The 16541-nt window shown below is 44.4% G+C and overlaps 1 protein-coding gene across 1 annotated transcript; it reads right to left on the bottom strand.

Moving 5' to 3' along the window:
• Positions 1–567: 567 nt before the first annotated feature.
• On the bottom strand, positions 568–14517 carry MPHOSPH6 (M-phase phosphoprotein 6). Its single transcript, XM_035118197.3, has 5 exons — positions 14359–14517; positions 5566–5678; positions 4280–4370; positions 2964–3064; positions 568–1679 (listed from the first exon to the last, which is right to left on the bottom strand). The coding sequence occupies exons 1-5, from the start codon at positions 14407–14409 to the stop codon at positions 1538–1540; spliced, it is 498 nt and encodes a 165-aa protein (XP_034974088.1). The 5' UTR covers positions 14410–14517; the 3' UTR covers positions 568–1537.
• Between the last annotated feature and the right edge of the window lie 2024 nt (positions 14518–16541).

Here is a 16541-nt window from a genome sequence, read left to right as displayed (position 1 = left end):
CTAGCTGAAAACACTCCCCCCCCCAAAAAAAAAACTTGGGAAAGGGAAGGGAGATGCTGTAAAATCATTAACTTTTACTCCTGATCGGTGATACTTTGTGGTCAGATTTTGAGTAACTGACCCAGCAGCATTTAATTAGCTCTGGAAAGCCAAATAAGCTAATGCATCAGATTTTTCTGGCAGTAATAAGACCCCCTTCTTGGGTTAGAAAAAAAGCCTTTATCTTTACACATTTGATCCGCCTTGAATAGCTATTAACGTATTTTTGAGACCAAGGTTTTCATCCGTGTATCATTAAGCACAAAATACTCCAGGCATTGAGCTACTTACTTTTTGTATAATTGAGTCTGGGGCCCTGTTTCAATTAACTGTCAATTCCGTCCTGTGCTGGATCAAACCCTTTTCCATTAGCACAAGGGCACTGGAAGGAATTCAATCCGTAGTCTTCATGTACAAATTAAAATTAATAATTGCCCAGCACTCCTGAACAGTCAATAGAAGTCATACTTCTGTTTGTTTTTTGCATTTTTTTCTGGTGAAAATGTTGATAAAGGTAATTAAACAAAATTGAACATTGGCCCAAATAAATTTATTGAGATGTGAAGCTACAAGAACAGGTGGCTCTGCCTTCCCTCCTCTCTTTTACGGGTCACAGTTTTAAACAGGCAAAAGTATTGGGGTGAGCACCTTCAAACCACCCTAGAAAATTAAAAATAGACCAATAAATTTTTTTCCAAGGACATAAATCAATTACATAAATAAACCATTTTAAAAAAAGAAATATACTTCCTCAGCAACTCCCTAGCAATATGTATAAAGAAAGTGTGTGTATACATATATACTAGTGTCATTCAGCCCGTTTACTAAACGGGCGCTAGAACATTCGGCCTTTTTCAGCGGCGGTGGCGCGTGGGGGGGCCGGCTGGCCCCTCCCACGGCCGCCGCTTCGCCGGGGCACTCCGCTGAGCCCAGCTGGCCAGCGGGCACCCAGGAGAAGGCCGCGATTCTTCTGAGGACTGAGAGGGAAACGGTAGGCAGAGGGGTGGGGGGGGTGCGGAGAGCGTGCGTGTGCGCGCGTCAAGTCTCTGCGTCCAATCCCTGTGTCCGTGGGGCACATGCGCAGTAGCGCAAACCCAGGGACACGGGGAATACTGGACGCAGAGACACTTGCACTTTATTATATAGGATAATCACTATCTTATAACAGGGTTGCAACTCACCTGGCTTTGACACACTCTGCATGCAGTTAAGATTCATAATCTAAAGCTGTCCTCAGCCACATGTGACAACCTGTCTGCTTCATGCAGTGCTCAGTCAGTGCTTGTGCTCTTAAATGCCTTTGCTAAAAACTGTACAGAGATCAAGAGTATATGTATAATGTTCATTTATGTAGCTCCCAACTCCAAAACATAAAAATAAAAAATGCATCAGTCCCAGAGGCGCGAAGAGATCCAGGGATTTATAAAAATAACTCATTTTACCATAGTCCAAAATAAGATTTCCACAGTCTAAAGGGCACAGAAAGCATCCAAGTGATTTAATCTTGAGGTTTCAAAAACATTCTCTTTTCTTTGGTAGGCCTCGTGTTGCTGTTTTCATCCTCTTCTGTGTCTTCCACCATGTGCCGGTTCCTCTTCTTTAAGAATTTCTTCCCAATAGTTCCCACTAAAGTTTCGTACCTAGAAAAATACAATTAAATTAAGGAAAATACTTTACCATTTGAGAACAAGACAGTGGCTCTTCCATCTCCTCTCATCCCTCCTCATTGTCCATGCGTCGCTGGGGGCTGATGGGAGCTGGAGTTCAACAACACCTGCAGGGCCACCAGTTCACTCTCCTTGCCTTAAGGTCTTTGAAAGCAGTGGCAGCAAAAGTGGCACCTTGTGGATGTTGTTAGGCTCCAACTCCCATCAGCCACTACAGCCAATGGTCAAGGGTGATGAGGAGTCCAAAGTACCTGGTTGGGACAGGATACTGCAGATGGCGATCGCCATCCGAGGCCCTCCACAGGAGGTCTGGAAGGTGGCAACATGAGAACAGGCCATAAGAGTGGTGGCTCCCCATTTATGGAATGCTCAGCATGAAAAGGCTTGCCCGGCACCATCATTACATATCTTTATGCACCAGGCAAAAAAACATTCATTTATAAAGCCTTTTAACTATTGATGGCTCAATTATTGCATGGGCAGGCTATTTTAATGTAGGCTTTGGGTGGGTTTTTTATGGTTTTAATTTATGTATTCCTTTTTTTGCATAAAATATTGGAAGTCACTTTGATCTGTCAAGGAAAAAGACTAATAAATTTAATAAATAATAATAACAACAACAATAATAATAATAGCAATAATAACGGCAGCAGTGAGTCAGATGGCCCAGTAGTTTGATTTGGGTGTAACAAAGCCTTCAATCAGCTTTTATCAATGTTAGCCAACTCGCTGCACAGCTGGAATGGAATGAGCTTCCAACCAACCTTCACCTGAAGCATCTTCTACTGTAGGTGTACCGCTTTAAAAAATAAATAAATTGGTGTTTATTATAGAAGCTATGGTGTTGATTTATTGGTATTCCTCTGCAAGTTTTGAAAGCGAACATATGAATGGATTTTAACAAACAGTTTTCTATGAATGGTTATATATTATTCCCTTGGAGCCATCCCTGCCCCCTGCCCCGAAATGGATGGCTATAACCTGCAATAAGTTACTATTGATGTATCTGACTTCCAGCTAGAGTGCCTGGAGAAAGCAGGTTATTTTTAAAACAAACAAACCAAAACCAACAACTCATCAGATCATCTCATTTCCACTATAAAATACTCTGTTTAAGAAACAACAGCACCACACAGAAGAAGAAGTGCTTTGTATGTCAAGCATGTGGTTGTTTGGGAGGTTTTCACTTTGTAAGGAGAAAAGGCAGCAACACATCTTCTCGGTAATGTCATCTGTGTCATAAATGGTAATGGTTACCTTCTGGCCATTTCTTCATCCGATACATCAGCTTCCATTGCATTATCTTCCTCTTCGATTTCTTCTGTCTTGTACTTTGAGTTCATCTGGATCATTAACTTCTGAAAACGAAAAACTGGGTTATCAGTTTCAAGCACTGCACTCCTTGAAGAATGTCAAGGAGACAGATTTGGCAATAAGAGCAACAACCATTCCCCCTCCTTTTTCTCTTTTTAAAAAGATGGACACAGGCAGAATGTAGATTTGTGCATATAAGATTGCAACCCTTCCTTTGCCTTTATTTTATTACAACTATAGCCCACCTTCCTTCCATCACAGAGCCCATGGTGGGCGGTCTCCAACGAAGTAGTTCTGCTAGGGCAAGGATCTCTGCTTCAGCAACAGAACTTGCCCTCACTCCCCTCTCCCTATACACCCCCCCCCCACTGAAATGCTCTGGAGCTTGAAAAGAACCCCCAGATCAGATTTAGGGGGCACATGGTGGGTGGAGAGGGAGAAGTTCCACTGCATTGTGGAATCGCATTGTGGAGACCACCTGAGCAGTTGCGTCCTCTGATCAGAAGTCTTTCTCCAGGTAATCCCACCTTCAGAGATGAGAGGCAGCTGGGGAGAGGGTTGTAGTGCTGGCTTCTTCTGCTACAATTTGTTAGCACATCTGACCCAGAATAACAGGCACCTTTGCAGTGCTTCAGAGTATACAAAGCGTTATATATATTTGTTTGGTGAACAGTATGGACCAGTTGCCTTTGGCTCATCCTCAGTTACCACTTAGCAGCAGCCAATCCATCAGGCTGCAGCCAGGGAGAGATGGGAAGAACGATCCACTTCATTGACTCTACCAAGAGATCTGCTTCCTTTGGCCCCACCTCACTTTGAACAGTTTTCATCCCATTATGCTGATGAGAGAATTCAGCAACTTTAAGAAATGTGCCTGAGCTTCCTTGCTTTCTTTTCCTCTTCCCACCCCATACCTTTTTCCTTTTGTGCCTTTGTAAGCCAGGGGACAGTTTTCTTCTCCTTCTTTCCTTTCTATTTATTTAACTGTAAACCACTCTAAGAGCAAAGTAAAAAATCCCAGTCCTTTAAATAACTAAATAAACAAGCCCTGTAAGTATAACCACACACCCCTCTGTATTTTTGGTAGGGGATGGGGTTACGGATGAGAGGACCTGTAGCTAATCGTGGCAGAGGTGGAATCTGCAAGTTAAGCTTTCTGTGCTTTTTTTTTTAAGAAACATTAATGCTTCCTTGCTCACTCTTTCAACCATGATGCTACAGCAGACGCGGAAAGGATAAAGGAGTGCCCTTGACAATACCTCGACTTCAGGGTTGAAACCTTTAAATGACATTCTGCCATACAGGAGGTCTTCACATGGCACAAAGCTTCTTTCTTCTATAATAAAGCTCCTGTAAATAAATAATAATAAAGCAGAAGTCTTAGAGAGAATCAAATGAGCAAGATTACCTTAGCATCCTTGTAGGAGGACTGCCAGGAGATAAAGACTGACAAAGGAAAAGCCACAGCTCAGTGCCAGAGCCTTTGCTTTGCATCTAGAAGGTCCTGAGTTCAACCTCTGGAATTTCCAGGCACTCACTCACTCGGTTTATACACTGCCTTGTCAACATAAGAACCCCTGGGTGGCAAACACATAAATAATGGTATTTAAGGCATTCTAAAAACAGCTACAAAACATTCTACAAGCAATTAAAAACATTCTCTCAGCCAGTTTCCAGATTCCAGGTTTTCAAGGAACTGTGTCTTTCAGCTATCAAATGCCTGGGTAAACAGGAATGTTTTTAAATGCCTTCCGAACATCAGTAATGAGTGAGGGACACACAAATGGGGCACTGCTACTGAAAAGGAAGGTCATGGGTTAATGCCCACTTGGCATCCTCCAGCAGTGGCACCACCAAGGCCTCACCTGCCGATGTTAGGATTCAAGATGGGAAAGACTCACATCTGAAACCCTGGGTAGCAGTTGACAGTCTGTGTCTTAGCTGCCAAGTATCTCATTTTCGCTATAAACCCCCAGATTTTAATCCGTTTCCTGCTGTTCTCCCGAATGGAGAAAAATCCCGGAAATCCCCCGGATTTCCTACCTGTCAGGGAGCCTCCATTTTGGGTGCTGCTCTGCCCATGTGTGGGCACCGGAAATAGGGCAGAACGGCACCGGATGTCACTTCTACGCATGCCCGGCGGCCATCTTGGTGGTGGCCGCATGGCGGCGGCTGTCACAAAGATGGCCGCTGCCATGCGGCCACCACCAAGATGGCCGTCGCCAAGCAACCACCACCAAGATGGCCGCTGGGCATGCGTAGAAGCTACTTCCAGTGCTGCTCTGCCCTATTTCCGGTGCCCACCCTGGGCAGAGCGGCACCGGAAGTTGCTTCTATGCAACTTCTGGTGCCGTGCTGCTGCTGATCCCGCATTTTTCAGCGGGAGACTTGGCAGGTATGGGAGCTAGATGGACCAACGGTCTGACTCGATATACTGCAATTTCCTATGTCCCAAGATGCTATAGTGTTTTAGAAGGCATTTCTGGTTTTGCTCCACATTCATGGAAGGTGTGGGGGGGGGCACACAACAACACAACAAACTTACTCCTTTTCCTTTAGCTCCGGCAGATCCAGGAACCAATGTTCCTTGCTGATTATTTTCTTTTCCTCCTCTTCAAGCTGCTTTTTGGTTTCTGAATCCAAGCCCCTTTGCATGAACTGAAAGACAAGATGCATAAAGAAGGTCTCCTCCATGGGCAGAGAGTGTTGATTGTTTTATACATGAAATATCTCCAAAGTGCAATTTCTAGAGGGATGGCTACATTGTCCACTAGTAGCAAAAGAAGAATTTACTGTGGCATAAGCATTTGTGGAAACCCCTATGTGGGTTTTGCATATATAATCCAGGTGCAGAGAGAAAAGTAATGCTTTTTGACAAAGTGAGGTTGAAGGATCAATGAATTTATTATCTTTCTCAAATATACCAATACTTGAATTCAGGTGCTAAACTGTGACGGCTAAAAGGGCCACAGCTCAGAAACAGAGCATATCCTTTGTACGCAGAAGGTCCCAGGTTCAACCTCCAGCATTTCCAAGTATAGCAAGGAAAGTCCTCTGTCTGAAAACCTGGAGAGAGATAGTCAGTCAGTGCACACAATACTGAGCTAGATTGTTCGACTCGTATAACGCAGCTTCCTATGTAAATGGTTACAGTATTTAGAAAGCAGGAAGTATCAGCCTATCTGGGAAAACTGAGTTTTACAGATGGAGAAAAAAATATTTTGGAAAAGTAACTTAAGAGGGCAATCTGCCCTTCTCTTTCCGCACAGGGGCCAATGAGAACTAAATACAAATGCACATATACTGCTGAATATCTGCCGGGAAGGGGAGAATGGTTTAAAACACTGGAAAGTATTTTAGCATTTCGAAAGAGCAGGGTCAGAAATCGTGGGTTTTTCTTAGCTGGTACCATCTCTTGCACCATGCTGTGTTTTCATATATATTTTTGTTTAAAAAATTGTTGGCAGCTTTTCTCAGCGGTGCAAAAATTCATTTCAGAAATGCAGGGAAAGCATTATTGATGCACTGAGGTTCAGAAAGACTTCCAAACGCCCTAGGCAACTGATTTTAAGTATGCATGAACAGCTTTCATCTTTGGGAAGTATTGCTAAGATACTGAGTGAGGGCAATTGAAGTCTCTTGTTAACTATTTTAATAGACCAAGCATGGAAACGGAGGAGGAGGAAAACATTTTGTGCTTCAAGAGGACTAGAAAGGTCCCAACAGCACTGTGCAAAAGCTAAATTCTGCAGTGGTGCTTGTTCTGCAGACTTTATGTATAACTTTATATATAACTCCTTGCTGAGTTGTACAAGGCCAACACTGAGACTAAGGAGAAGAAGGTGGCTGTAGGTGAGGCCTGGGTGGGGCCAGTGAAGTTGCTGGGACAGTGCCTTGTTCACCCCCATGGACCACCCTCCACCACTTCTCAGAACTGGTGAAAAAGAGGGGAAGATGAAAAGAGGATGCCGCTATGGAGGGTCACAAGTAAATGAAGGGAACTGGTTACTTATTCAATTGTAAATCTCAATGGGCAAATTTCCCCTGTAAGTACCCAGTTAACTATCATTATATTTATGTATAAAACAAGAGATTAGACACCAAAGAGCTACAGATAAAAATACCTAACCAGTTTCAGCAGCTGCAAGGCAATTAAAACTCTGCAAATGAGCATTTGTTTGGGCTTCCAGGGCCGAAGCACCGTGTCCTGGGGGAAAATATATCAAGCTGTGAAGAAGGAACTAAGGGTGAGAGAGACACTAAGATCCCCTGCTGATATGTGATGTAGCTCCATAGCCAGCAGGATGCGTGGGAAAGGAAGAGCGGGAGAGGAATCAGTGCTGAGGGGTGTGCCAGAAACAAGCCAAAGGCCACTGCTAATTTGCATTTCATTTGCATACCAGTTGGGGTAAAACAACACACTGTTATGCTGAAACTTGTACAAAAACATATTGGGCTACATCCAACTAAGTTTTACTCAGGGCAGGCCCACTGAAATTATGGCCCTAACCCAATCACGCCTCTTAATTTCTATGGGTTTACTTCGAGTTGGACTAGCCCTGGATGCAACTCACTGAACTGGAACTTGAAAATTCTTGATATCCGGACTTCGGAACATTGGAAGCCGTGTTTTGCCAAGTCAGATCATTGGCAATTTAGCTGAGTAATGTTTATACCAGTTGTGGGCAGACTTCAGGCTTGGAGGATCTAGTTTGCCTTGTGATGTTTTCTTTATGTTCCTGGAACATAACCCAATATCTTCTACAATAAGGGTAGGCATACCAGTGGCCCCAGATAACACAGCCCATTGTCAAGGATGACGGGACCTGAAATCCATCAACACTACGAGGGCCTCAGGATTCCTCATCCATCCCAGAGCAGACAGGTGGCCCTCAGTAGAAAAGTCACTGTGGACAGGGTTTCTGGAGAGTAGAATTTTTTTTGAAAACCATCTACTTAGGCAATGAAAGACTTGCGATTTTCTATGTCCCAACTAAACCCATAGAAATATCTAATCCCCTTCCTGCTAGCCAATGGTGTGACTGGTATCTGGAATCATTTCTTGAGTCAGAGAGGCTATGCTGGATCTGAAGAGGGGAGATGGAAAGGGCTGGTGTGTGGCAAGGGAATTCATGAAAGTTATGAACTTTACACAGTTATGAACCATCTCTGGTCCCAAAAGGTCTGCAACCGAGATTCAGCTGTGCTTGCAGAAGTTGTGTGCAGTTCTATTCGCCTTTTCAGAGTCTCTCTTTGTTTCTCCAAAGCTTTAGAGTTTGTGTGCATTGGGGGACCTAAAGGCTCACTTTGCAGCGAGGGATTTGGGAAGACAATAGGGTAGAGCCTCCAGCACAAATCGACTTGCTGATGTTGTTTGAAATGGTTTCGGGGGGGGGGGGCTGGCAGGGGAAAAGGCCACTTTCCGCCGCAGAAAAGCAGACCTTCCAGCTAGCAAACAGGGCAGGCTTCTTGCTCATAGACAAGTCCCAGATAAGAAACCACTGGGCTTTGTTAATAATTATGGCCCAGCGCTAGCAGTTAAAATAAAGAAATAAATACATGCATTCACAGCAAGTTGATTCAGACAACATGGGGTTGAATCCAATGAACCGTGTAACTAGCTCATCGTCTCTAATATTTTACAGTTGAATCAGGGACATACTGTACTTGGGTACTTCTCATTCCCTAAGAACAGTTTCGCAGTTCCAGCATCCCTGCCTAAGAGCACAGCCCTCCACCATGTACAGACTGCAAATGGATCATTTGACATCCTCCACACGCTACATTTGCTAATGGCCCCGCAACAGAGTGCCCTGCAGTTTCTGAAGCAGGATGCGGCAGCTAAATGCCTGTAACAGGCAGTAAACTACAGTATAACAGAAAACGAACCACTTGAAGATAGGCTTTGCATTTTGAGAGCTGCAGGTGAACAAAGGTAGCTGTTTTATAGAAGATCGGACCATTGGTCCTTCCAGCACTGACTGGCAGCAGATCTCCAGGGGTTTCAGAGAGGGTTCTTTCCCAGGTATAACTGGATCCCAGTTCCTGGAAGCCATGGAGGGGGTGCTCTTGTGCTCAGGTCCTGCTTTCTGGTTTTTTGCTCTACCTAACAAGTACATGTAAGTCACGAGACAGATCTGTGTTACAGTCAGCCTTTGTGTTGTCAAAAGCAAGGAACAAAGGAAGCGGAAATTTTGAAAGACAGTCAGAAGTGGTGGTGGAGGAGATGTTTAAAAAATACATCCCTCCCCACCTTCCACCCTGGACAGCATGAGCACAGAGTTATTGGCATGGTGAGTTTTTCGACATGAATTTTCACTCTCTTACCCCCCACTGTCATTGTAGTTAGGAAGTCTCTTTGTATTTGTTGCTGACCGAACTACAAAATGAAGCTGATCTCCCTCAAATGAACACAACTCATGTTAACGGTATTACTTAGGAGCACATGGCCTATGGAAGTGTTCCTGACTGATCTTAGCCGTGCTGGGTCAGAAGCCCCAATGATCTGACACAGTAAAACTCACTTCTAAGTAAACAGGATTACAGATTAGGGCACTGCACTACCAAAAGCAAGGCTTAATTCTGAATAAACAGGACGATCATCGCACTGCACCCACAGTCATTTCCAGATAACCTTTTTTAATTGCCTTCTGATGTAGGGCTACCCCTGGTACAATGTAAACTGTGGCAGACTAAAAATATTTTCTTTCCCCCCCTTTCCTGTTAAAAAATAATAATAAAAAAAATCGCCTTGCTTGTTACATGAGTTGAAGGTAATTTTAATCTCAAAGATGAAGATAAAACAGGAACGGCGCAACCACAAAACCGAAGCAAATAAACCATGAAGGCCTGGCGATATTGAGTTATAAATACTTAATGAATATTTATATTTTTAAAAATTAATGGCAATTAAACTCAAGATGTTGTTCCCTGGAAGCGAAGCGATCATCAATCACACTGCCGCGTTCTTCTTCCGCTGAGTTGCGTGCTACATTATCGGACAGCGACGGAGCCCATTAGCCGCTGAGCCGAGACTAATTCCACCAAGGGCTTGACACTGGATCCGCAAATCCAAGGGCGATCGCTAGGTCAGGGCTTTATTCATCTCTCTCTCTCTCTCTCTCCCCACAACTTGCCACACAATTATACTGAGGAGTTGCGGGAGGGAATTATGAGTAATATTAGCACAGTTGCAGCAAGGTCCTACCATTACCAGTCAATGTAAAACTCTAGCCAGCAAAAGAACAACATTTAGCTTGGACAAAATCCAACAAAACTAAGGGCAGACCCACACCATACATTTAAAGCTCATGACTTCCCCCACATCCCACATGGAATTCTGGGAACTGCAGTTTGTTCAGAATACTGGGAATTGTAGCTCTGTAAGGGGGAAACAATTCCCAGGATTCTTTGGGAGAAGCCATCTGCTTTAAATCTGCATCAAATGTGCTTTTGGGGGCCATGCAAAAGTCCCCCCCCCCAGTGTTAGGAATTTTGAGCGCTGACATTACAGGTCTTCAGAATAGACTATGCTGTGGTGATTATGTCATCATGGGAGGATATATTTTGTAGATTTGGGTATATTTCTTGATCTGCTTCCCAGATTGGATTACTTTATAGTGTTTTAACTTTGGATTTTATATTTTTCTTTCTATCTGTTATGCGCTGTTTTATATGGTACATCACCTTCCAACACCTTGCACAAGGCAATTCATAAATCTAATAAATAGATTTGTTAGTGTGCATACAGCCTTATGCTGCAAACTGCTGATTGTGGGCTTATGGGAGACAAGAGAACTAAGTGGCCTGGCATGCGGAAAGTTCCATGTTTGACTCTTGACATCTCCACTTTAAAGTATTAAGACCTGCGGTTCACGGGGTTACAAGCAGCCCATGGGGGTCATTTAAACAACCCCCAAGCTGCCCCCGAATCGAGCTGCCCGCTCGGCGACTCCTCTGGCACAGCACTCACTTCCACGGCGCCAGAAATCGTGTCTGTGCAGATGCCGGAAATCGCATCTGCGCATGCGCATCTGACCCACGAAGCCATCTCCGCGGGAGTGAACTGGCCCAGGCGAGGTGAACCTTGCCGACCCCTGATTAAGACCATAAGCTATTCCCTAGTCAATAAAATAGACAGATGGGCAGATATTTTGATGTAGCATGTGCAGTTTCCTATACCCCTAAGTTCTGATGCTTTCCCCTAGAATCCTGTATACTTCAGCTTAGTTCAAAAGCTCTGGTGGCCTTCGTTCTTACTCTCAGTGAGCACAAGCACAGTCCAAAATCTGTGACATTACATTTACATCCTACGTTTCCTCCAAGGATTTCAATGTGACACATTGCCTTCCTCCTCCCCATTCTATCCTCACAAGGGAGGGAGGTTAGGTTGAGACACAGTGACTGGCCCAAGGTCACCTAGTAAGCACCATGGCCAAGCTTGGATTTGAACCCTGGTCTTAGGATAGGTTCACCAATATATTCCAAGCTGTGGTGTAGCTAGTAGGAGGCAGGGGATTGTCAGCATCCAGAAGGGGTCAAGAGGCCAGCTGGCTAGCCCCCAGCTGGATCATGCCCTTCCAGCCGACATGCTGGACAATACCCCTGGTGTGACGTAAACCAGTGACTCAGACTTCAAAAGTCTGAGCACACTATACTAGCAGAACGCACTGCGGGAACAGAAGCGGCGTGATAAGGCTTGTGAAACCTTAATTACAAGCAGATTTATTAAGCATAAATCAGGACAAAAAACCATATCATCTCTCCTTCGCCTCCTCAGAGGGTCTCAAAAACAAAAGCTATACACAAACGGAAGTTCCCAGCAGACTGTGCTGGAATGTAAACAGACATGTGACATGTAACAATCTCACACATCTGCTCCTTAAGGTGGAATGGAATTTCCCAACAGGGATAAGGCCACTTACTGCTGAATGAAAAAATCAAACAAAAGTCACAGAACTGGAAGCACCATGAATTCTGATATTATCAGTTTGGCTCTGATAAGACATTTATACTGAAATGGAGCTTGCATTGGTAACACCAAGGATAAATGCTGCACTTGCATTTAATTTTCAGCCACTGCATTCCAGACGTTCTGAACTCCACACCTAGTCCCTAAAACTTTTATCAGCCACTCCATACCAACCGTCTGTTCTGAGTGTACAGAAATCTGCATGCATAGTACTTAATATTGTTTAATACCTTGGGGTGAAGGGCGGGTAATAAACCATAATTGAAACAATAATAATATAATTGTGTGCATTCTGCCACTTGAGAAGGAAGACTTTCTAAGAATTCAGTATATACTTTCCTTTGAGCACTGAAAAAAACCTTGGTACATGCTTCCCACTGAAAACCAGTCAAGCGCATACCCCAAAATCTAAAATTTGTAAGAACACCTTGCAAAACAGGTCTGTGAAGGCAGATCAATCTTCCATGCACCTTAACTTAGGTTAGGCACTTTAACTTAAGCATGACCTAATTTGTGTTGCGCTCATTTCACACGCTAGCAAGGTTATGCTTAAAATTCTACAAGGCAGGCTTAGGCAGTATGTGGACCGAGAACTCCCAGAAGTGCAAGCTGGATTTCGAAGGGGCAGAGGAACCAGAGACCAAATAGCAAACATGCGCTGGATTATGGAGAAAGCTAGAGAGTTCCAGAAAAACATCTACTTCTGCTTCATTGACTATGCAAAAGCCTTTGACTGTGTCGACCACAGCAAACTATGGCAAGTTCTTAAAGAAATGGGAGTGCCTGATCACCTCATCTGTCTCCTGAGAAATCTCTATGTGGGACAAGAAGCTACAGTTAGAACTGGATATGGAACAAATGATTGGTTCAAAATTGGGAAAGGAGTAAGGCAAGGTTGTATATTGTCTCCCTGCTTATTTAACTTATATGCAGAATTCATCATGCGAAAGGCTGGACTAGATGAATCCCAAACCGGAATTAAGATTGCCGGAAGAAATATCAACAACCTCAGATATGCAGATGACACAACTTTGATGGCAGAAAGTGAGGAGGAATTAAAGAACCTTTTAATGAGGGTGAAAGAGGAGAGCGCAACATATGGTCTGAAGCTCAACATCAAAAAAAACCAAGATCATGGCCACTGGTCCCATCACCTCCTGGCAAATAGAAGGGGAAGAAATGGAGGCAGTGAGAGATTTTACTTTCTTGGGCTCCTTGATCACTGCAGATGGTGACAGCAGTCACGAAATTAAAAGACGCCTGCTTCTTGGGAGAAAAGCAATGACAAACCTAGACAGCATCTTAAAAAGCAGAGACATCACCTTGCCTACAAAGGTCCGTATAGTTAAAGCTATAGTTTTCCCAGTAGTGATGTATGGAAGTGAGAGCTGGACCATAAAGAAGGCTGATAGCCGAAGAATTGATGCTTTTGAATTATGGTGCTGGAGGAGACTCTTGAGAGTCCCATGGACTGCAAGAAGATCAAACCTATCCATTCTTAAGGAAATCAACCCTGAGTGCTCACTGGAAGAACATATCGTGAAGCTGAGACTCCCATACTTTGGCCACCTCATGAGAAGAGAAGAATCCTTGGCAAAGACCCTGATGTTGGGAAAGATTGAGGGCACTAGGAGAAGGGGACGACAGAGGACAAGATGGTTGGACAGTGTTCTCGAAGCTACGAACATGAGTTTGAGCAAACTGCGGGAGGCAGTGCAAGACAGGAGTGCCTGGCGTGCTATGGTTCATGGGGTCACGAAGAGTCGGACAAGACTAAACGACTAAACAACAACTAATTTGTGTTGCGGTTCAGCCCCAGGTTCCAATTTATTTTAGTCACTGGAGGCTAGAAAACATGGGGGGGGGCGTGTTTATCTCTGCCTCGTGTTTATCTCTGCTTAGATAGGCAGAGAGCATTTCCAAATGCTTGCCCTACCAGAAGGAACCTGAGGCAGGTACTGGTGATCATGCTTGAACCCCGGCACCTCTCTTTTTCAAGTTACAGCGCGCAGATGGGGCGGGGAGTTGTCCTTCTCCGGCTCCACCCGAAGCCCCTCGACTCCTCTCGCGTTGCCTAAGAAGCTATTCGGCTGCACTCTGCTTCCCTTTCCCCGCCCCGTTCCAAACACGAAGCCGTTCGGCTGACCTTTCCCCCTCAGATTCGATCCGACCTGTCGCTCCCTCGCCCATTCCCGAAGCCACTCGGCTTGCTTTCGTCCGTAAAGCAGCCGCTCGACTCTCTTCGGCTTGTCACCCGAAGCTTTTCGGAAAGGATAAAATTGGCCCCGCCCCTTGCCGAAGCCATTCGGCTCGGTTTCCTTCGGCGCCCGTTCGTTCTATATAATCTCCACACCGCGCTCTTCTTACCTTCATGCGCAGCAGATTCTTGGACAGCTTACTCTTCACGTCCCTTGCCATGACGGTGACAGGCTTCCGCTGAGGGGCACTTTGGCTCGCCGCTGGCCTTCTTAGTCTTCCCTTGCACCCACCGGGCCGCGGCCTCGCCCTCCACACGCCTCAACCTACGGAGTGTTACTGCACATGCGTGGTCCTTTCTACGCATGCCTGGTAGAGCTCTCTGACGCCTTCCTGCCAGCTTCTTGCCCTCACTTTGAGCCAGCTCCCCTCCCGCCCCTCTACTGACAACGTGGAGGCAGCAAACGTGGGATCATTTCTAAGCAACGTGGATTGTGGGAAAGTAATTTAACAAGCTAAATATAAAAAAGCTTAGATAGGATATTTTTTTAGGGGAGAGAAGAAGGGCTGGCACGGATGGAGCATGCTTAGTATCTCTCTGTGGCCCGATATGCCCTTTGCTCTTACAGTAAGAGTCTTAATTGCTGGCAAAAGAGCGATCACTGGGGCAGCATCTAACTTCCCACACACAGTGCACAACCAGATCCCCCTGAGAAACCTGGAAGCAGGACCTGAGTGCAACTGTTCTCTCCTCACTTGTTATTCTCAGCGACAGGCATAGCTGCCAAGTTTTCCCTTTTCTTGCGAGGAAGCCTATTCAGCATAATGGAGAATCCCTGAAAAAAAGGATAACTTGGCAGCTATGGCGACAGGTATTCAGAGGTTTACAGCTGTTGTGGTTAGTAGCCATTGATAGACTTCTTCATAAATTTGTGCAATCCTCTTTTGAAGCCATCTAATTTTGGGGACCATTACTGCCTGCCGTGGCAGTGAGTTCCATAGTTTAACTATGTGCTGTGCGAAAAAGTCCTATATTTTGCTCTCTCCTGAAACTTCTAGCATTCAGCTTCATCGGATGACCTCAGGGTTCTGGTGTCCAGAGAGGGAGGGGGAAAACAACATCAAACCACCACCGACTTTCTCCACGCTGCATACCCTTATACACCTCTGTCAGGTCAGGTCTCTCCCATCACCACCACTGAACTTGCCTTAAAACAAACAACAACAACTGAGCGGTCCAGGTCAAAATGTAGAAGGTGGGTTAAGTAGGAAATTCTGACCATCGGTTAATTCTGACCAGTCTTAATATTGCTAACTGCCTGCTCATGCTACCAAAGACCACATGTTGGTATAAAAAAGGGAGGTTGTTGCAAGCAGGAGTTGAGTTTGCCCAATTCACTTCATCAGAAGTTGTCATATTAGGACACAGTAACGGAATTCTGCCTTGTCCTCTTAAGTGCAACCCACTCAATAGGATTCCCCTCCCTCCCTATCTTCACTTGACTTGGGGAAAACAGTATTCTTAGTGCCAGATCAGGAACTGTAAAAACCAGTTAATAAACTATCAAGCTTTAATTGCCATAGCAAATAACATTCAGCAGATAGCAACACTATCGTTATAGTAAAAGATTCTGGAAGATTGTGATTTCAGACAGCTGAAATCTGTTCAATTAGGCTCCCCATCTGGTTATCTTTGGGTGAAGGGAGGACGCAATTAGATATCTGTACACTTTTTCTTTCTAAATACTGTATCAAGATTTCCACTTCGTAATCACATGGAAAGATGGTGACTGGGTGGAGTGAGGAAGCCTAGGAGGTCAGATGTAGCTAAGTTCTACTTAGGGTAAACCCACCAGAATTAATAGATTTATGTTAGTCAGGCCCCATTCATTTCAATGGTCCTACTCTGAGTATTACTAACACTGGATGCAACTCCAGCTTAGATCACCACTGTCATATTTGGGCCAGTTCACTATATAGATAAGCCACTATCAAATACGATTTTGCTCTGTTCTATTCTATTGCTTTGATAGTATTTTAGTGTGCTTTTATCATACCTTTTGTTGGATTAATAATTTGGTTCTACTTTCCAGTTTGACAGCCTTTGGACCAAAAAAGCTGTATATAAATAAACTGCAACATATTGTTAGCATAGTGCTTAAAAAATTGTAGCAGAAATGCATTGACACCTAGCAAATCTGAAAACAGGACAATTATATATTTCTCTTTCTAACGTATGTGTATGTATGTGTGTGTGTCTTGAAAAATAATTGATGTTCATGCCAGCATCTTTTACCAGGATATCATTTTATGTTCTATACCAAGAATGAGAATATAAATGGACTATGAATCTG

Source organism: Zootoca vivipara, chromosome 6, assembly GCF_965207765.1.
Source record: "Zootoca vivipara chromosome 6, rZooViv2.hap1.1, whole genome shotgun sequence".
NCBI classification, from domain to species: Eukaryota; Metazoa; Chordata; class Lepidosauria; order Squamata; family Lacertidae; genus Zootoca; species Zootoca vivipara.
Note: the sequence above shows the minus strand (reverse complement) of the source record. Positions and strands in the feature narration are given on the sequence as shown.